We start from the raw sequence: 22,388 nt of genomic DNA on the forward strand, positions 1-22,388 counted from the left end.
GACTTAGCATCATGGGAAGACAGGGCAGGGCAGAGCCAAGTGCAGCCAATCAGACCTCCATAAGAGCTGGGCTTGAGAGAGAGAGCTGCCCTGGAGCTGCCATCTTTACTTCAGTATCGTGTGCAGGTCACAGAAACTATATGCCCATTTGCTAAGGGCGGTAAATCATCCCTTTTGGAAATGCTATTTCCTTAGTCAAAGCAAGATGAGACGAGCCACTGCTCTCCAGACAGACATGTTTAAAAGTAGTTTGTTTTCTCCCCAGAAGCATAACTTAAATTGACCAGGATATCTACAACCAATGCAGTTTAAAGACAAACAGGAAATTCTCCCAGAATAGATAGGGAAACTCAAGTCAATCAACAACCAACCAGCCAATCAACTTCTCTTTCATTCTTTCCTCCTTCCCTCCACCTTCCCAGCTTAAGTCATTGAGAGGGAGATATGCATAAGGGACAAGGATGCCCATGGTTGGAATGAATGACACCAGGGTTGTGTTTTCTTCCTTTGTGGCTCAACGCTCCAGTCTATTTGCATTTGTCTTTATTCTGGGTAAAGCTAAGTGTTCTTCAAAGCCCTGGGCTCTGGTCAAAGGAAGGACAGAATAATGCATCAATGGGAGACAGCTAGTCTCCTTTTCTGGCTGGGAATAACTCTGCGTCCCCTTGAAGTATAGGGTGGAGGCAAGGGTCCCAGTCAAGTTTCCTTTTACTTACTTGTTCCAGGTCCTCTTCATTGCCTTTCCTCCTCTCTGTCAAGTTTTTGGGGGGAAGGATAAAGAGCTCTGCTGATGTGGGAAGGCCAGGGAACACAGCCACAAGGATCTGGTCTTCTGGGACACTGGTTACCTGCAGAGATGTTGAGACCAAAGAGTGAGATCCCAGACGAGGCAGCCTTCCCCAAATCAATGACAAGGAGCAGGGTACACACAGTTCTAAGGCTCCAGTTGATTTTTAATATGCAGCATTTAAGTACAAAGTCCAAATTGCATGCAAGCTTTCTTTCTGTTTTCCCCAAGAACTTCTGAATTAAAGGGGTATGAGTTTCACTACCTCTTCTGCTCTTACACATTTTTACAGAAACTAGTAAGAGTTTTTTTTTTTAGTAAGAGTACTGCAGATGATTTTCAAAGCATTGTTTGCTGGGAACATCTGCACAAGTCCTCCCATGTTTTCCATTTTCCTGCACTAACTCGGAATCGACTCGACGGCACTGGGACTGGGTTAAGTGAACTGGAGCTTCTGGTTAAAACAGACTGGCTGCAAATGAGGAAATGGAAGTTATAAACAAACACAAAAAAATGCGAAGTAAAAAAGAAAAAAAGCAGAGCAGCACTTGTTTTTACTTACAAAAGCAGATTTTTTAAAGTTAAAGTAGCTAATATTGGTGAGTTTGCGGTGAAAGAGGTTCCTTCATTTGTGCTGGCAGCACTAAAAATTGATACATATTGCCAAACTTTTTCAAAAGACTTACTTTTAGGCCATAAAAATATGCATGCCCTTTCTTCAGTATTTGTAAGTTGGAGTATAATTCTTAAAAATATGATCCAAAGTATAGGAAAAGCTATTAGCAGGGAAGAAATACTCATCACATGATTTATAATTGTGAATACATGAGGAAAACTCAAATATTCAAAAGAAAAATTAAGTAAGTAATGGTATACATACATATGTTGTTATTAGCAGTTGTTAGGTGCCATTGAGTCGGTTCTGACTCACAGCGACCCTATATACAACAAAACAAAACACTGCCCATTCCTGCACCATCCTCATAATCATTGCTATAGTTGAGTCCATGGTTATAGCCATTGTGTCCGTCCATCTCCTTGAGGGTCTTCCTCTTTTTTGCTGACCCTCTACTTTACCAACATATGATGTCCTTCTCCAAGGACTGGTCCCTCTTGATAACATGTCCAAAGCACATGAGATGAAGTTTTGCCATCGTCATTCCTAAGGAGCATTCTGGCTGTACTTCTTCCAAGGTGTGTTTGTTCTTCTGACAGTTCATGGTATATTCAATATTCTTCACCAACACCATAATTCAAAGGCCTCAATTCTTCTTCTGTCTTCCTTATTCATTGTCCCACTTTCACATGCATTATGAGGCAACTGAAAAGACCATGCTTGGGTCAGAGGCACCTTAGTCCTCAAAGTGACATTTCTGCTTTTTAACACATTAAAGAGGCCTTTTGTAAAAGATTTGTTTGATTTCTTGACTGCTGTCTCTGTGGATCCAAGTAAAATGAACTCTGTGACAATATCAATCTTTTCACCACTTATCATGATGTTGTTTACTGGTCAAATTGTGAAGGTTTTTGTTTTAATTTTTTTATATTTTATGTTGAGGCATAATCCATACTGAAGGGTGAGGTCTTTGATCTTCATTAGTGCTTCATGAAGTGTTTCAACTCCTCTTTGCTTTCAGCAAGAAAGGCTGGGTCATCTGCCTAGCACAGGCTGTTAATGAGTCTTCCTGATGCTGAGTTCTTCTCCACATTATTTGCTCAGATTATTTGCTCAGCATATAGACTGAATAAGTATGGTGAAAGGATAAGATCCTGATGTGTACCCTTCCTGATTTTAAACCATGTAGTATACCCTTGGTCTGTTTGAATGACTGTCTCTTGTTCTATACACAGGTTCCGCATGAGCACAATTAAGTCTTCTGGAATTTCCATTCTTTGCAATGTTATCCATAATTTGTTATGATCCGCACAGGTCAATGCCTTTGTATAGTCAATAAAACACAGGTAAACATCCAAAAAAAAAGTTTTTTTTTTTTTTTGAAACATCCTTCTGGTATTTGCTGCTTTCAGCCAAGATCCACTTCACATCAGCTATGATTTCCCCTGTTCCACAGCCTCTTCTGAATCCAGCTTGAATTTCTGGCAGTTCCCTGTCAGTGTACTTCTGCAACCATTTTTGAGTTATCTTCAGCAAAATTTAATTTGCCCGTGACTTGTGTGATATTAATGATATTGTTGGATAATTTCTGCCTTCTGTTGGATCACCTTTCTTTGAAATGGATATAAATGTGGATCATCTTCAGTTAGGTTTACCTACTTTGTCTTCCAAATTTCTTGGCATAGACAAGTGAGCATTTCCAGTGTTGCATCCATTTACTGAACCATCTCAATTGGTATTCCTTCAATTCCTGGAGACTTGTTTTTCACCGTTGCAACTTGGACTTCTTCCTTCACTACCATCAATTCTTGATCATATGCTACCTCCTGAAATGGCTGAACGTCAACTAATTCTTTATGGTACAGTGACTTTTTGCATTCTTTACATTTTCTTTTGACGCTTTCTGTGTCAGTATTTTGTCCAGAGAATCCTCCAATATTGCAACTCAAATCTTGAATTTTTTCTTCAGTTCTTTCAGCTTGAGAAATGCCAAGCATGTTTTCCCTTTTGCAATTCTAACTCCAGGTCTTTGCACATGTCATACTACTTTGTCTTCCCGAGCTACCCTTTGAAATCTTCTGGTCAGCTCTTTCCCTTCATCATTTCTGCCATTTGCTTTAACACTCTGTGTTGATGAGCAAGTTCCAGAATGTCTTCTGACATCCATTTTGGTCTTCTCTTTCTTTCCTGTCTTTTTAATGACCCTTTGCTTTCTTCATGTCTGATATCCTTGATATCATCCCACAACTTGTCTGTTTTTTGGTCATTCATGTTCAGTGCATCAAATCTATTCTTGAGATGGACTCTAAATTCAGGCAGCATATGCTTAAGGTCATACTTTGGCTCTCATGAACTTGTTTTAATTTTCTTTAGCTTCGACTTGAACTTGCATATGAGCAATCGATGGTGTGTTCTGCAGCTGACCCCTGGCCTTGTTCTGACTGATGATATCGAGCTTCTCCATCGTCTCTTTCCACAGATGTAGTTGATTTGATTCCTCTATATTTCATGTGTCAAGGTCCATACGTACAAAAAAAATAAAAATAAAAAAAAACCCAAACCTGTTGTCTTCAAGTCAATTCCGACTCATAGCAAACCTATAGGACATAGTAGAACTGCCCCACAGGGTTTCCAAGGAGCAGCTGGTGGATTTGAACTACCGACCTTCGGTTAGCAGCCAAGCTTTTAACCACTGCGCCACCAGGAATCTTCCATGTGTATAGTTGCCGTTTATGTTGCTGAAAAAGGTATTTGCAATGAATAAGTCGTTGGTCTTGCAAAATTCTATCACGCGATCTCTGGAGTCATTTCTATCACCAAGGCAATATTTCCCAACTACCAGTCTTTCTTCTTTGTTTCTAATTTTCACATTTCAATCAACAATAATTATCAATACATCTTAATTGAATGTTTGATTAATTTCAGATTGCATAAATTGGCAAAAATCTTCAGTTTATTCATCTTGGGCATTAGTGGCTGGTAAGTAAATTTAAGCAACAGTCATATTAACTGGTCTTCCAGTGTATGGATATTGTTCTATCACTAACAGCACTGTACTTTAGATCATTAATTTTTTTTTGACAATGAATGCAGAGTCATTCCTCTTCAATTTGTCATTCCCAGCATTGTAGACAATATAATTTTCCAATCCAAAATGGCTAGTACCAGTCCATTTCACCTCAGTAATGCCTAGGATATTGACCTTTGTGCATTCCATTTCACTTTTTGACAACTTCCAATTTTCCTACATTCATACTTTGTGCATTCCACTTTCTGATTATTAATGGATATTTGTAGCTGTTTCTTCTCATTTTGAGTTGAGTGGTGGATACACATATGAAATATTATTCTACCATTAAGTTGATTAAGTCTCTAAGACAACATGTAAAACACTTATAGCTGCATTCAGATCTACTTCTTTATATTTTATATTTCTTTCATTTTACCTCTATAAAAATACAAATGTATAGAAGCTAAAACACAAACCAGTAAAAGTTGTGTTAAGACGCTGAGATTACGAGTGAATTTTTCTGTTCCTGAATGTTTAGCAAAAGGAGTATATAACTTTTATGTTAAAAACTTAGAAGTTAGCTTCTGCCTAAAGGCAAATTCCTGAAGAAAACAAAACTCTGGGTTCTCCGTCTATAATGAGGATACTTATTCCTTCTTCTGTGTCTCTTGAATAACACTCTTCATTCTGCCACTCCAAATATGATATAAAATTTTTGATTCAGCAGGAATACTCACCTCCTCCAAAATGTCTCCTTTGACAAACCTGCATGCAGTGATGTCCTCCACTCCAACCTTCTACCCCAAACACTTCCAGATTACCGTGTTTCAAGGGCATAGACCATACCCATGGTGACTTAACGATTACCTCTGTCTGGTACAGGCTTCTCTCTGATAGGTTCAGGCTTCTCTCTGATGGGTTCTTCAAGTATATTTGCCTTTCTTAGAAACCCACACATTCCCGGGGGTCTTTTTGGCTGCCCCATTGCTCCAAAAGATGCTAGACATGGAGCAGATACTCAATAAATACTTGCTGAAGAAAATACAGGCTGGGGTTGGGATGGGGGGCGGTTAGTTGTTTCCCATTTGCTCAGCTCTGATTCCTATTTGGAACTAGGGTTACAGATTGGAGCTCTCAGAGAGGCGATAAAGAACAATGATAGTGCCAGTCTGCAGAGAAGTAAGATACAGCATCACGAGCCTAAAAAGTCCACAAACCAGGGAGCCATCATCTGGGAACACCAAGGCAGCTTTGCTAGAAGACCTCAGTAACCTGTTGGGAGGCACGACCCTTGAATTGGTGGAAATTTCAGTGCCCAAGTCCATGAGGCAAGAAGGCCTTATCCTACCTATTCACGGAAAATGGTCTCATGAAACCAGACTAAGGGACCCCGCTGAGATGAAGGGGGCAACCTCATTAGCATGCTGGCTGGTGTGACTTTTTGTTGTAGGGAATAGTGTTCTCAGGGAGCACCTGTCAGTTACAGGCCTTGGAGGGTCTTCTGAACTGTGTGTCTAGATACAGTTACCCCTGCTCAAAGGGGCATGTGAATAGCCAGTCCTCATGAGAGTTAAGGCTGAAGCATCAATCGACATGGCTGGTTATTATTTTTGCTGTTACATGAGTGGCACAAATGGTTAAGCGCTCAGATACTAACCAAAAGGTTGGAGGTTCAAACCCACCCAGAGGCACCTCAAAAGAAAGGCCTGGCAATCTACTTCTGAAAGGTCACAGCCTTGAAAACCCTATGGAGCAGTTCTACTCTGCACACATGCGGTCACCATGAGTAGGAACTGACTCGACAGCAACTAACAACAACAATGATTACAATTACCATGTTATTTATTAAAAAGCTAGGATGTTTTTAATAAATGCGACAAAATTCTGGATGTGTCACATTCAAAGACATACAAGGAAAGTCGCATTTTTATCTCCTTCTATGAATGATCTCATGGTTAAAAAGATTTGAGGAGAAGTTCATCTCATAGACAAATGCCAACAGGAAATCTCTTATATAATTCCCTTTTATTTATTCTGCTTTCTTTCTGGCAGCTCCTTCTGCCTCTCTTACTCTGGGTCTTTCTCCATTGCCTCAGGGACAAAGTCCACTCATGTCCTCCCTGCCCCTCTTCTTCCTGGGGGATCCTAGCGACCTTCACAGCCTCGGCTCTCAAATCTCTACCTCCAGCATGAACCTCTGCTCGAGCTTCAGGCCTCTAGTTTCAACCTTCCTGTTTATCCTCACCCAAGTGTTCCTCATGTGCTCCAAACTCATTACATTAAGGTCAAAGCATTATCTTTCCTCAAACCTATTTCTTCTACAAAGTCAACATCTTGACCAATGGCATAGCCATCTCCCACCTATTCTTCTAATCAGAAAGCACCTCCCTCCCTCCCATTCACACTGTTTCATTTGTCATCAGTTATATTATTTAAAGTCCTAAGCAGCCTCTGAATTTCTCTTCAGGATCTTATTATCTCCAGCCTAGATAACTGCAGTGGTCTTTTAACTGGCTGTCTTTTTTTGAAGTCTCACCCTTACCCCATACTGTTCCCACCCCAGCAGTCCATTGTATGCATTGCCAGCAGACTGAATGACTGAACTATAAATCTATTGGCAGCATTTTCTCACTTAAAAGAAAAACCAAAACACTTTCATACTTCCTAGCACCTACAGGCAATAAGCCAGACACTCTTAGCTTTTCAGGTCCTTCAAAATCTAAACTATTTCTCTTAGCTCAACTTTAGCTACATCTTGTACTGACCCCAAACTCATTGCCATTTTCCAAATATGCCACTGTTTCAAAAGTCCACAACTTTGTACATGCTGTTCATTTTACCTGAAAGACAATACCCTGTCCCTGTGAACTACCATTGATTCTTTAAAAGCCAGTTCAAATATCCCTTTGGAAAGCCTTCTCAACAGCTCAATAAGTATTTGTTGAATGGAAACTCTGTGCCACACCTGCACTTCCCTGTATAGTGTGAATCATACCTTTCTACATGCTCCCTTGTGGCACTGGCCATGCCTCCACCATAGAACTAGTTGCATATTGGACCATACTTTATTCATCATATATTCTAGTGCCTAAGTCTGAACAAATAGTTAACAAAACTCTTTCACATTCTCTAAAGGAAATCTGACTGGGTTGACTCTGTAACTCTTCTACTCTGATGGACCGTTTCCTGGTTGGTAGCCTGCTCAGTGTCACGTATGGCCAGTGGTAGTCTTCTGAGTCCAGATGTCTCATGAAGAAGACCTCCTTGGTGGGCACTGTGCCATCCAAGTGTAGATATTGTTACACATTCAGTGAGTGGTCTAGTCATTGTTTCATTGGAGGTCCAAACTCCTGTCTTAGAACAATTCAGAATAATACAGGGCCAATTTCCATCTTTCAAACATTGGACTGTTAGTTTATTTCACTCTCTCTTTCTTTCTCTCTCCTTCCTTTGCTCCCTCTCTTTCTTCTTTTTCTCTTTCTACAGAGATACAATCTCTAATTGCAAAACACTGTTTTTAATACACACAAATGTTTGGGACCACACCATATAGTTCTTTTCTTTATTCACAGGGACAAAGATAAGCAAAGTGAAAGCCAACTTACTTTAACTAGAGCTTTCTTGATGACATTGCCAATGTCTTGCCTCCACTCAGGAATGTCAGGATTGTGGTAATCCAGATTAGGAGAAAAGGATAACAGCTGGGACTGGAAATATTCTATAAGAAAAGAGAATGTGCAAATGAGGCCGGGAAGGGGAGATGAGTGAGAAGATGACAGGCTAGGGGATCCCATAATCCCTGTGCAGTAGAGGAACGGTCTACCCTTCCATGAGTTCTCAACTATAATTCCTTATTTTAAGTCTGTTTCTTAGCTTCTAAAAGACAATGGGATTTGGTGATTGGAAATAGATTTGTTCTTCTACTGGTCTTGCTAGTTCCTAAGATTTTAAGCCCTTCTTCTCTATAAACAGTATTATCTGAAATAAAAAATAACTATGAAGCCCCCAAAGAAGGAAGCTTTTGCTACTGTAGGTGGTACGTTGCAGAGAAGACAAAATCTTTACAAGTTGGTTTTGGTTGAAAGGGAGCCTTTTTTCTTCTTTCCTCAGTTCATTTGTCCATCCTACTAGGAGCCGCCTGAGAGGATTACAAAGTAAGATGGAATAACCCCTGGGTCCAGGGTGTGAGTAATGTTCTATTTCTTGACCATGTGATGGGTACACACAGGTGTGTTCACTTTGGGATGATTTATCAAGCTAAACACTTATGATCTGTGCACTTTTCTGTATAAATGATACACTTCAAAAAAAGTTTACTTAAAAATTTTTTCCCAGGCGCCTGATAAGAAAGCCTGAGCAGCAAGTTTGCAGAGATGTAGAAAAAAGCCCTCACCTGGGGTGAGGCTAAAGAAATGTGATCTAAATCCAAGGCTTATACACCTTAGTATACAACCTTCTAGAAAACCCAGCTATAGTGTCTGTTCCTAGGAGCCAGGGGGAGTTTTTGTGGGATGAAGCAGAAGCACAATCAATTTCACTTAAAATAATTTTAATAATTAAGAATGGTTGTCCACAATTGAGAACAGGATGGTGACCTTATTTACTGCTCTTCCGACTTGCTACATCCACTGTTATGTTCTTGGCCTTATTCCCAACCCTTTGCAGCCAGTGGTGTTGGAATGTCCAACAATTAAGAAAACACATCAGTTATGTGTAATGCACCTCATTACCTAGGCTATGGTTCTGCAAGGTCAGGGTCCATGCCTCCTCAAGATTTTGGAATGACTGGCCCCCATCCTCACCAAAAGTCGGTGCTGCACATGTGTTGCTGATACTTCCACAGGACATAAGATCTAGGTCCTTCTACGACAGTCTTTCCAGCTTAGCATTCCTTAAACCTATGATACACGTCTCTGGCTAATGAGAACCCCAAACAGGCTGTGGTGCAGGCACACCAAAAGAGATAAAAAATTCCTGTCTGTAATCTGCTTCTCTTAGAACCTCAGTTTCTCCCCAAGAGCAGGGTATGGTTCCCCAGGAGGCAGCCCTGGTGGCCGCCTGTGGCTTACATGATTTCCCCCATGGCCTGTGGAATTTTCGAAGCAGTCAGTGATGGAGGCTAGGGATGGGGAAGGGATTGGCCAGGCAGGCAGGGGCATCTCAGGACAATTTTCAGGGCTTACCATGAACCACGATATCTTTTGTATCCTGGATAAGGGCATTCCCAGCAGCCACCTGGACGGTGATAGTGTTGGAGCCCTCTGCAGGGAATGTGAAGGAAATGCTGCTCTCCAAGGTAATGAGGGGCTACAAATAAGAGAAGTAAAAACATCCATTTAGTCCTCTGTGTGGCCACCTGTCTGTCAGTTTGTCATACTGTGGTAGCTTTCATGTTGCTATGATACTGGAAGCTATGCCACTGGTATTTCAAATACCAGCAGGGTCATCCATGGTGGACAGGTTTCAGTAGAGCTTCTAGATTGAGATAGACTATGAAGAAAGGCCTGGAGATCTACTTCCAAAAATTAGTCATTGGAAACCCTATTCATCATAATAGAACATTGTCCAATATAACGCTGGAAGATGAATCCCCTAGGATAGAAAAGGCACTCAAAATACACAGTGGCTGCAACAATGGACTCAAGCATACCAATGATCGGGAAGATGGCCCAGGACTGAACAGTGTTTCATTCAGATGTACGTGGGGTTGCCATGAGTCAGAGCTAACATGATGGCAACTAACAAGTCCTCTGTAGAATACTAGATTTCCTTCATTCCTATAAACCTCATACTGTCACAAATCTGTATAGCATTTGCCTACCCCCAAGAGATCCTAACTCGAAAAAATAAAAAATTAAATAAAACTACTTTATATAGCTTCCTAAAACTGTGACTATACCCAGTATTCAGGGAGATTATTAACATACTTGAAAAATATTGTAAAATGCAAATCCAAAGAGATGAGAATAAGACTGGATACCCTGGACGTTTCAAGTTATTCTGTTCCTTCTCCTGGAGCAAAGTAGAAGCAGTTTTTGTCATTTGTCCCTGTTGGTATTGGGAATAAGAGATCATTTCTCTTCTCTCCTAATACTACCCATCACTTATCATTTCATCCTATATTCCACTGGACTGTGAGACCTTTCAGAGAAGTGATCACATTTTATTTACCTCTGTATCACCCATCCTCGGCACATTGCTTTGAGTATAGCGGAAAATATATGTAAATTGGATGCTCAGCCATACTACCGGATTTTTGTTTTATTATATCTGTATTTTCCATCGCAAGACAATTTTAACATTAAAAAAATAGCAGAATATAAAAACATGAACATCTGTGATCATTTTAAATCTTTTTTTTTTTCCTTTCTCATCATTGTAACAGATAAGGGGCTCCCCAAGGATAGAGAGAAATAGCATAATTATTCTTTTCCTAGAAATCAGGATCTTCTTAAAAGCAGGAACTTATTGGAAAGAAGAGAGTGCAGATCTTGATATTGATGGGGCAGCACCCAGTGGTCATTCTAGGTCCTCTGTCCTCTCAAGTTCTCTGTTGTTTGGAAATCAAGACTTAACAGTAGGAAGCTGATCTAAGGTAGCTCATAAAGAGAGGTCACAAGTGCAGATAAACAGACTCCCTGTCCTTGGGAGCTCAGGATAACAAAAAGAAGACGGAAAGAATGATATGGCCAGCTAGGGGATACACAGAGCTGCCTTGCAGGGTGTGGGTGCAGGCTAGCACCCACACAGCCTGCTAGTGTACTCTCAACTGGACATGGGCCTGGGTGCCTATCTTAGTCATCTAGTGCTGCTGTAACAGAAATACCACAAGTGGATGGCTTTAACAAAGAGAAATTTATTTTCTCACAGTCTAGTAGGTTACAAGTCCAAATTCAGGGTGTCATCTCCATGGGAAGGCTTTCTCTGTCAGCTCTGCAGGAAGATCCCTTGTTTTCAATCTTCCCCTGGTCAAGGAGCTTCTCAGGTGCAGGGATCCCAGGTTCAAAGGACATGCTTTGCTCCTGGTGCTGCTTTCTTGGTGGTATAAGGTCCCCAACTCTCTGCTTACCTCCCTTTCCTTTTATCTCTTGATAAATCCCACCCTAATCCTCTTTAACATGAAATTACAATCACAAAATGGAGGACAACCACAGAATACTGGGAATCGTGGTCTAACCAAGTTAATACACACATTTTGGGGGGACACAATTCAATCCCTGACACTGCCTGCCCATGCACAGAGCCCCACAGAGGTTCAGAGGGGCTGCTTCCAGTGTCCCATGGCTGCGAGCTGGAATCCTTTCTAAATCACAATTTTCAACTGGGCCTCTGACACCATAATTTGATTTCTTCTGCTTTAAGATTCTATGGCTCTATTTTATAGGAAATCTGCTGCAAAAGACCTCTTTAAATTGTTAAAAGGCAAAGATGTCACTTTGAGAACTAAGATGTGTCTGACCCAAGCCATGGTATTTTCGATTGCTTCATATGCATAGGAAAGCTAGGCAATGAATAAGAAAGATCGAAGAAGAATTGATGCCTCTGAATTATGGTGCTGGCAAAGAATGTTGAATATACCATGGACTGCCAGAAGAACAAACAAATCTGTCTTGGAATAAGTACAGCTAGAATGCTCCTTAGGAGTAAAGATGGCTAGACATTGTCTCATGCACTTTGGGCATGTTATCAGGAGGGAATAGTCCTAGGAGAAGAGCATCATGCTTAGTAAAGTAGAGGGTCAGTGAAAAAGAAGAGGAAGACCCTCAATGAGATGGATTGACACAGTGGCTAAAACAATGGGATCAAACATAGCAATGATTGTGAGGATGGCACAGGACTGGTCAGTGTTTTGTTTTGTTGTACATGGGGTCGCTGTGAGTCAGAACCAACTCTACAGCACCCAACAACAACAGTAACATTTTATGGCCTGGCTGTTGGCTGGAGTTGGGTGAAATTAGAGGTATTACCCTAAGAATCTGATACCCCTTTTTCTCTGTTCGCTAAATGAAATAAGCAAGAGATAGAGATACATTCCTTCTCTTAACTAAGGGCAAACCCCAGGGTTCATGTCTTCTTCTCCGTACTTATGGCTCTGTGGTAAAACAGAAAAAGGTGCGACGTTCTGAATTAAACTACAGATGAGGGGAAAATAGGCTCTCTGGTGCACATAAACTCCAATGGGTCAACAGTGGATGTTTAGAGTCCTGTATTGAGAAGGAACCTGAATTCAAGTTGGGTTCAGCAGCGCAATGACTGCCATGGAATAAGGTGATAACATCGTGCGTGCCAGGGAGTTGCCATCTCTAGGATAACAAGAAGAACTGTGACTTGAAACTGGCTGTTACTATTTCAATCTGTGACCTTGGGCAAAGTTTGCCCCTATGCTGGGTGGACCTCAATTTCTTTATCTGCCAAATGAAGGGTTTAGGTTAGAAGTTCTGTGAAGACGCCTTCCGTGATCAGAATCTATGGGGTGAATGAACGGCTTTAGGCAAACTTTCTGGTTCCTACTGATTAACCCATTAGGTCATATCTATCAGGAGATTTTTCAAATGCTTCATCACCTTACTTGTATTCTTCAGAAAGAAAATGAGATACTTCTATACACCCAGCAGGATGACTAAAATTAAAAAAAAAAAAAAAGATAAGACTAAATATTGCTGAGGACGCAGAGCAACTGGGACTCTCATACATTTTTGGTGGGAATATAAAATGGTATCATTTCAGAAAAAGTTTTTGCAATTTCTTGCAAAATTAAACTTACACTAACTTATGACTCAGCATTTCAAATTTTAGGAATTTGGTCAAGGAAAAAGAAAATATGTACACACACACATATATACACACACAAATGTACATAGCAATTTATTCATAACAGCTCAAAACTGGAAACTGCCCAGGAATTCATCAATAGAAAAACTGAATAAATGAGCTATAGTACATTCATGGAAACCCTGGTGGTGTAGTGGTTAAGTCCTATGGCTGCTAACCAAAGGGTCGGCAGTTCGAATCCACCAGGCGCTCCTCGGAAACTCTATGCGGCAGTTCTACTCTGTCCTATAGGGTCGCTATGAGTCGGAATCGACTCGACGGCACTGGTTTTTTTTAGTACATTCATACAGTGAAATACTAGTCAGCAATATACAAGAATATATGCTGATATACATAATAGTATGGATGGGTTTCAAAATGATGAGAAGGGAAAGAAGCCTTATACAAAAGAATTCATACTGTATGATTACATTTTTATGAAGTTCTAGAGTAGCAAATCCAGTCCATGGTGGAAAAAAATAGAACATTGGTTGTTTCTGGGGACCAGGCGTAAGGATTTACTGAGAAGGAGCATGAGAGAACTTTCTGGAGTTACAGTCTGTACTCTAGTGTCTGGATTATACACGTATATGCCAATGAATCTACCAAAACCCAGCAAATATACACTTCACATTTTTGCATTTCATTGTTGATACATTTTACACACCTTTAAAAAAAACTGTAAGCAAATATTGAACTGTAGTTTACGATTTGCAAGCTGAAGCATTTAGTACGTTTATATCTGTCTGAAATTTACTCTGAAATGAATAAAAAAATTCAGTTTGATTGATGGGTGGGTAGAGTGGAAGGCAGATGTGATGACATAAGTAATGTAAAGGTTAACGGAAGACTCTAGGTGGTGAGTATATGGCTGTATTCACTGTAAAACTCTTTAAACTTTAGTGTATATTTGAAATTTTTCATAAAAAAATATTTGGAGAGAAACAAAACAAGAAAAATGAATAGTCAATGTGCTTTTATTTCTCCTCACTCCATGAATTACTCTCTCTGACTGTGACTACTGCTCTATTACATTGCCCTTCCATTTGATTCACTGCTCTTAGCTGTCTCTCATCTGTTCCCACATCTCACCACCAGGCAGTCCCCTTTACCCCCACTTCATGGTATTCTATTAGGGTAACCTTCACTACTTGCACGTCATCTCCTTCAACTCTCAGTACTCTGTCTGGCCTTCTCTTCTTTCCCCTAGTCTTCTTCTCCTAAGAACTGGATGGTTGATGCTGTGCCCAGCAATGGCAGTATCTCCCCATATGGCTGCTTCCCTAGGAGGTCCAGGGGCCCAGCAAAAGTTCAGGGCTGCAGGACAAGGGGAATGCCATCTGCGGTGGGAGCAAGCATGCCACCCACCAGCCAGTCAGGGCACCGAGCCATAGCAAACAAGCTTGCTGCATGGGAACACTTGGTCCCAGGTTGCAGGTCATAGAGTTCTGTGCTAGGGAAATGGCAGGAGTTAATTTTGTTTTCTAAATTGCTTTGGTTTTTCATCAACTGTTATACATCATGGCTGATTTCACCTTCCTTGCAAAGCTGGAAAACTCAACAGGATTCTTGAGTTGTTCGTTGGCCACCAATGTCTGGTGCCCAGTGCTAAGTTAAATCCACTATTTTAAGGTTCATTTACTCAAATCTATAAAAAAAAAAAAAAAAAATTTTTTTTTTATTAGGAAAGAAGACTCATTTATTAAGCCAGGCCTCTGTTAATCTCAGGCAATTGGCCTTTCAGAGGTCCACAAATCCAACAGGCAGCTATTTGACTTCTCTGCCTCTGTGTTTTGTCCAAGCTGCAGGGCCGGCCCCCAGCGAGACCCGCTAGAATAATACTTCATCCTCTGCAGAGATGTGGGCTGCCTCCCTCCCCACTGAGAATCCCTCATGTGTCACGTATTATCCACTGAGCCTGGCAAGAAATCCACAAAGCTCTGAGTGACTATTTAGTTATGAGACTTCCACTTGACTAATGGAACAGGGAACTGCAGGGATATCTTGGGATGCAGCTTCCCCGATGCAGTAGGTCAGGTTAATACTGGATCTGGTGAAATCTCCGTAATGGAAAATATATACCTTGATAAAAGCTGCCATTTCCACTATGCTTGCCTTACTTCAAACCTTCAGCAGATTATATAGTAACCTGTGAAAACTGCTTATCATATGAAGTGGAAAAAGCAGAATATATAATTGTAGATAGACTATGATTAGAACTTTGTAAAAAGAATCTAAAATACACACAAAACCAGTAAGAAATAAAGCAAAATAGTGTCTATAGCTGTGTTATGACTATGGGATTAATGCGAAAATTCACAGTTAGGTTAAAAAATTTTTTTTTCCTCAAAATATACAAGCTCACACACACACACACACACTCAAACACATCCAGATATCTTCAAGGGCATCTCACTGTGTAAAGTATCCCTGTCCATGAATCTGGTTCTATCATCTAATATCTGGTATCCTAAATCTGAGTTTCTTATGACAAAATTAAAATTATTTGAATTTACTGAATTATTGAATGTATTGAATATCCTGGCATTCAAAGCCACTTGTCATCTATCCTCCCCATCTTGCAGTTTTTTTTTTTCCTCCGACATCTCTCCAATGAATTCTCTACTCTGCCAGAATCAATCTACACACATTACAACCCTTCTCAAAGGCTTACCTTTGCACACAGATCCCTTTGCCTTCTCTCTGGCTCAATTCTAATTCCCCTTTAACCATTGCTGAGGACCAACTTTGTACATGACTCACTCCATGACCTACAAAACCTGCATCTATCACCCACTAGGCTGCTTGACTGGGCCAGCAGTATTAAATTCCTATTGCCTTTCCTTGTTAGATATTAACCACCTATTCCCAAGTAGACTATATGTTTATTTAGACAACTGGAGTTTACACTGCTGTGTATTTCTCAGAACATCTAGCATAAAATACAGGCTCCTGAGAAGGACCCATGGGGCCTATGTAATTTAACATTTCCTGCTAATTGGTTTGTAGGTGTAAAACCCACTAGTTGATTTTCCAGAATGCTCACTCTCTTCTGTTTATATCCATACCACACTTGCTCACCAATTATTGCATGTGTGTTCATCTTACCTCCTCATCTACAATGTAATCTCCCTGAAGATAGGGGCAATGTTGTATGTGCTCTCCTATCCATGGTAGCACCAAGCAAAGGGCTGGCTACAAAGTAGGGCCAATTTATTCTTATTGATAGGTTGATTTAGTTAAACCACCTGGGTGAACTTGTTTAATTTACCTAGTTACAAAACAAACACATACACACACACACACAGGCGCCAAACACCACCTTCCAAGGCTATCAGCCTAAGCGTTTTCTTTATAAAATGGGATTATATTTCCTTTCTGAGTGTTGTTCTGAGCATATATGACAATCCCTGGTGGTGTAGTGGTTAAATGCTACGGCTGCTAACCAAAAGGTCAGCAGTTCGAATCCACCAGGCATTCCTTGGACACTCTAAGAGGTAGTTATACTCTGTCCTGGAGGGTTGCTATGAGTCAGGATCAACTCGATGGCAACAGGAAATATATATGACGAACCTACTACAAAGCCAATACTAGGAATACATTATCAAAATTGGTATTATTACCTTTTGCAGGTCAGTTTTCCAGTTAAAGGAAATCAAGTAAGTATTATAAAATCAGAGCATTCACCACTATACCCAAAGACATCCACTCATTTGTTAGTCAAATATAACTAATAATAAGTAGAAAACACAGGTTTAAAACAAAATGGAGCAAAAGAAATGACAGAACTATTGATCAGAGGACAAAGAACGTCCAGACTTGTGTAGTTTCTCAAAGTACTCTTTCTTCCTCATGAACCTTTGAACTTTCCCTACTAAAATAATGAACTTGGCAGGTGGAGGGCATGTCTTAGTCAAGAATGTAGGTACACAGCTTTATTAAGTACTCCCTATTGCCAGCACTTCATGTCCCAAGCAACAACCAACCAGAAAGAGCCAAACCTTTGTGCTATTGCCGAACCACCAGAAATAGGTAAGGGTCCCCAGCTGACTGGGCCACACGACTGCACTGATGTTGACCTCCTTATTTCTTATGGCAACAAATGGAACTCGGAGATGAACATGCTCCACAGGACCTAGGGGGACAGGAAAAACAATGTTAATGTTTATATTCCTGGAATAAGCCCTCAAACTTTATCATACTCTCAGATTCTTAATCCCTATTATAATCACCTGTAATAAAGCAAGGATCACAAGCTTACAAATGCTGGGAGGTATGTGTGTGTGTACTTGAAATAAGCAGTGGGTATAAAAGGGAACTCAAATCAGCCTTCAGGAACTCAAATCAGCCTTCACATTTTTTGAGTAACATCTGAACTCATTCTGCATCTGATGAGCCCAACCAGGGATGCTTATGAAGCTCTAGTCCAAGGACAAAACTAGTTTATACTCAGCCAGAAAACGGGAAGATAAACAGTGATCTGCTCCCTTTCTGATGATTAGCCTACATTGTGATTTGGGGGTCAACATATTGTATGCACGGCTCTTCTACTATCCTCAGTTGTTAATTGGTTTCAGTCCTCTTCAATGAATGGCCATTGTGCCCTGTCATCTGCAGTACACAGTGGGTGTCAGTCAGAAGCTGGAAAGGCTGTTTCACAAAAGGTAAAAAGTGCATCTCCCTAAATTGGAGGAGAAACAAATGCCAGATTTCCAAATATTAAGAAAGCTGCTTGAAAAGGGTGACCAATTTTCCTTTTTTTCCTCATAAAACTGGTATAAGCAGCATCAAGTTCTAAACTAGCAAGAAAGAAAACATACATGAAGATACCTCACGCATAGTAATTGAGGAGTTTAATTTATTTCCAAAATAAAATGAGAAGAGGAAAATGCTGGTGGAAAATGTTAACGTGTCAGTGCTGTAGCGTGGGGTAGATGTATTATTTTTTAATGCTGTGGGATTTTTACCCTCTTCTTCCCGTCCTTTCCTTTTTCTCCTTTATCTTTCCTTCCCCTCTTTTCTCCTTTTCTTGTGGCCTTCCTTCTTAACCAAATCCAATGAAAATATTTTAATTATCTGTCTACAGTCTGTTAGAACGTGCCTTCCTGACTTTCACCATCTCAGTTTTGATGGCTGAAAGTGACTGGAGACTTCGCCATGAAGCTCTTAAGCTACAACTATGACAAAGACATCACTTCCGCCTTAAGTTCTTCTCTTAGGTGGGGCACTTTTCAGGACACCAGTCTCTACTCTTTGCATCCTTGGTCATTTTGGAGAGAGCTCAGTTTAAAGATATGGACACTTCTCATTCCAGCTCTGGCACAAAATTAGCTCCCTTTCTTCTGTCTTAGAGAACTTCAGTCCTACATAGACTATTATCCTGTCTTAAAAATAAGAGACAATAGTTGATCTGCCTTTATCATAGTAATCAGAACATATCAAAGTGCTGTTTGCATGTTAAAAGCACGATAAAATGAATTAAAGGCTGGCACGATTTCTATCACTACCACTGCCACCACCACTATCACTGTTTCTGTCTACCATCAGGTAACCATCCCTCTGAGGACAATGGACATTTTTCGGAGTCTCACTTGGCATATTCCATGTCACAGGCAATTTTATAATAGGGGAGAATGCGTTTGGACAGGGTCTGCTGCTTGGGTGGAGAGACCAGTTCAGGCCTACTTGTTACTATCCAGACTGTACTTTCCTAAACAGGCAACAAGTCCTCTAAGTAGCTACAGCCTGGAAATGCTGTCTCTCTACAGCTCTCTGACCTGGCCCCAGACATGACACCTCAAAGGTTCCCAGCAAATAATTTCAACCTTGTCACTGAAGGTGTGCATTTGGCTGCAAGTCTGATGATTTTAAATAAGAAAGTCTGTTTATTTTTGTATGGTTTGCTTGGTTACTTGCAAGAGTTAAAGAACACAAGAGAGAAAACAGTACTTTCATTGCTTTATTTACTTATTTTTTAGAGGTTAACTTTCTCTTTTTATTGTTCGTGTTTTACTCATCAAATGGGAAGAGAAAGGGGTGGTAGAAAAGCGCCCTGGGCTAGATTATGTCCTAGGAGGGCAATGGGAAGTTCTGTTTCTTTTATTAACCCCTCAGAGCCTTTCTCCAGTGCCCAGATACAGATCTCTCATTCTTCCCCTACTGGGAAAAGCACCCCTCTTATCCCCAAAGTCTCTCTCCCAAAAGGCATGAAGCCCATTTCCCATGTTGGTTCACAGAAATTCTGGGCTTTTCCACAGGTCGGCAATGCAGCCATGGCTTGTGGCCCTGGGAATTCTCCATCGTCCTCAGTCACTGAGCCAGGGTTACTATTACCAGGTACTTTGATGCACCAAAAGATAAATGGAGGCCTCCTTCTCCCTAAACTCATGCCAAGCACAAATGAGACACAGCTTTTGTAAAGTGGGCCACCATGGAACAGTCACATTTATTCCAGAGCCTGGACAAGTGTGTATGGGTAAAAATAATCTTAAGGAAGAATGATGTGTGGCAGCTTTTGAGGGCAAAGAACCAGAGCTAGAAGCTCTTGGCTTCACCCTGGAGACAAACCATGGATCTGTGAGAAGACGATGGAAGGGATTCAGACCGAAGAAAGCAAACTCCTAAAATCTTCCCTGTCAGATAGTGCCCCTTCTGATACAAATCTAATAATCTGTGCGAGATTGGTTATTATGGGCAGCTAACAACTACTTTTGTTAGCTAATGGCCCAAGGTGAGGCCAAGAGCAGTTTCCAGTATAATAACTGTCTGGTAAATGCAGCTGTGATGGATTTGGAGGGAATTATGAGCACGATAAAAGTTTCAAGGAACATTTCCTCCTTCATACACATAACCCACAGCATAAACCTGTTCCTTTCTGCTGTGGGTTTTTTTTTTTTTTTTTTTTTGCCACTAAGACACATTGGTCTTCATACCCTGCAGATAATTCTCTTTGCAGAAGCAGGGACCTGGGTGGGGCAGGTTCTCAGAATAGGAAAAAGTAAAGCTCCTTTTCTTTCATTGTCTTCAGTTTTAAATGCAGCAGAAGCATCAGGCAGAAAGTTAACAGGCAGTGCTTAGTCACTATTATAATAACAGGTAACGTTCACACATACCAAGCTGGGGGGTAAGCAGCATTGTTTCCATTCTGCAGGAAAGAGTTAACACAGCAGACCTGAAAGTGCTGTCCTCAGAAAGGCCTGCTGGCAGGGCCTCTGGCTGGTGGCTGAGAACTTGGCTCTTAGAGTGTTCTCTGTCTACAGTTAACTAATCAGCTAACTGATAAAGGTGGTTCTCTGGGGCTAGATTTCGTGCAAACGATATTGTTTATGCTGAACCTCTGCCTGCCTTCCAGGAGTCTAAATTTTGGTACATGCTAAGCAGAGGATGCCCATGTGACCAGCCTCTGATAAAAACAAAAACAAAACAACAAAAACATGGGCACTGTTGAGTCTCAAATGTGCTACCCTGGTAGACAACATTTCACATGTGTTTTTAAAACCCATTGCTGGAAGAATTTTGCATGTCCTCTGTGGCTCCACGGGGAAAGGATTCTAAGAAGCTTGTGGTTGTTTTCCTCCAGACTTCACCCCCTGGGCCTTTTCTCTTTGCTGATTTCACTCAGTATCCTTTTGCTGTAATAAATCATAGTCAAGAGTACAACTACATACTGAGTCCTGTGAGTCCTTCCAGTGAATCACCGAACCCAGGGGTGATCTTGGAGAGCACTGACATATACATATTAACCAATTCAATCCTCACAACATTCCTATAAGTTCACACAGTGAAGTGAGGAATCTGAGGTTTGCAAAGGCTAAGGAAGTTGATTGATATTAAACATTTAGCAAAGTGATATGTTCAGAATTCAAAGGCGGGTCTAGCTTGCTCTAAAACCTATGCTCATGAATACCTTGCCCACTGCCCACCTAGGCTTCTGACTGAGGCTGCTGGCATAGAATGACTGTAGTGGGTGTGGTATGGCTATGGCCACTTTGTCTATTTCTAGCTCACTTATAGCAGCACTCCTCTCCTCCCACCAGAATGTAAACTCTGCAAGGGTAAGACTATAGTGGAGCAGAGGCACACTGGTGGCACAGTGGTTAAGAGCTTGGCTGCAAACCAAAAGGTCGGCAGTTTGAATCTACCAGCTGCTCCTTAGAAACCCTATGGGGCAGTTCTACTCTGTCCTATAGGGTCGCTATGAGTCGGCATCGACTCGATGGCAACAGGCTTGGTTTTCTGGAGTGCCTAGCAGAGTTCCTTGCCCATATTAAGAGCTCAACAAATGCTTTTGAATAAATTAGTGAATAAATAAATTCTGGGTTTTTAGTTATGTTTCCTATTTGTTACAAAAGTCCTGTAAGGCAAAGTCACAGCCAGAACTGAGCCATTTTATAATGGGGTTCAGAAAGACTCAGAAGAGAAGTAATTTATCTCATAGTCATCTTTAGGTGCACAACTGACCTATACCCTAGAATTCCTCCGTGTACGTCCCTATTACTGTTGGTTTCTGCTCCACTGTTGTGACCAGAGAGCTAGGAGATGCTTACTGTTTGCGGGGACCTTTTATATGTGGGCTGTTTATACAGTGGAGTTTACATCCTCACCGATTTGTTTATATGGAAGGTGCTCCCTGTATTCACTTAGACCTTTCAAAAAACTTACTATGTGCACCATATATAACATATTACCTGAAAACCATTATAGAGTATATAAGAACCAGAGAAATTCTTAGATGCATGAGTATCACTGAGTATCACATGTGTGGGTGCTGTCAGTTGCTGTCGAGTTGGCCCCCAACTCATGGCAACCTTATGCACAGTGGAATGAATGCTGCCTGATCCTTTGCATCCCCAGAGTCGATTATGGACTGGACCATTGTGATGCATGGGGTTTTCACTGGCTGATTTTGAGAAATAGATAGCCAGGCTTTTCTTCTTAGTCTTAGTCTGGAAGGACTGCTGAAACCTGTTCAACACCCTAGTAACATACAAGCCGTCATTGACAGACAGGTGGCGGCCGCGCATGAGGTGCACAGGAGGGAATCAAACCGAGGTATCCCACATGGGAGATAAGAATTCTACCACTGAACTACCAATGCCCTCAAAAGAGGTGTAGGAAACCACTATCAGCTCCATAACAATGTTTCCTTGACCCAACATCCTAAA

General features: G+C 41.0%; 1 protein-coding gene across 1 annotated transcript in view; it reads right to left on the reverse strand.

The window, feature by feature from the left end:
* SORCS3 (sortilin related VPS10 domain containing receptor 3) overlaps nucleotides 1-22,388 on the reverse strand; it is a 663,735-nt gene that overhangs the window by 12,412 nt on the left and 628,935 nt on the right. The window contains exons 20-23 of the mRNA XM_003408955.3: nucleotides 17,226-17,359; nucleotides 9,597-9,720; nucleotides 8,019-8,131; nucleotides 717-848 (exon numbers count right to left, since the gene is read on the reverse strand). Coding sequence (XP_003409003.3) covers nucleotides 717-848; nucleotides 8,019-8,131; nucleotides 9,597-9,720; nucleotides 17,226-17,359 — 503 coding nt within the window. The remainder of the gene's footprint in view (nucleotides 1-716; nucleotides 849-8,018; nucleotides 8,132-9,596; nucleotides 9,721-17,225; nucleotides 17,360-22,388) is intronic.

This window comes from Loxodonta africana, chromosome 16 (assembly GCF_030014295.1).
Source record: "Loxodonta africana isolate mLoxAfr1 chromosome 16, mLoxAfr1.hap2, whole genome shotgun sequence".
NCBI lineage: Eukaryota > Metazoa > Chordata > Mammalia > Proboscidea > Elephantidae > Loxodonta > Loxodonta africana.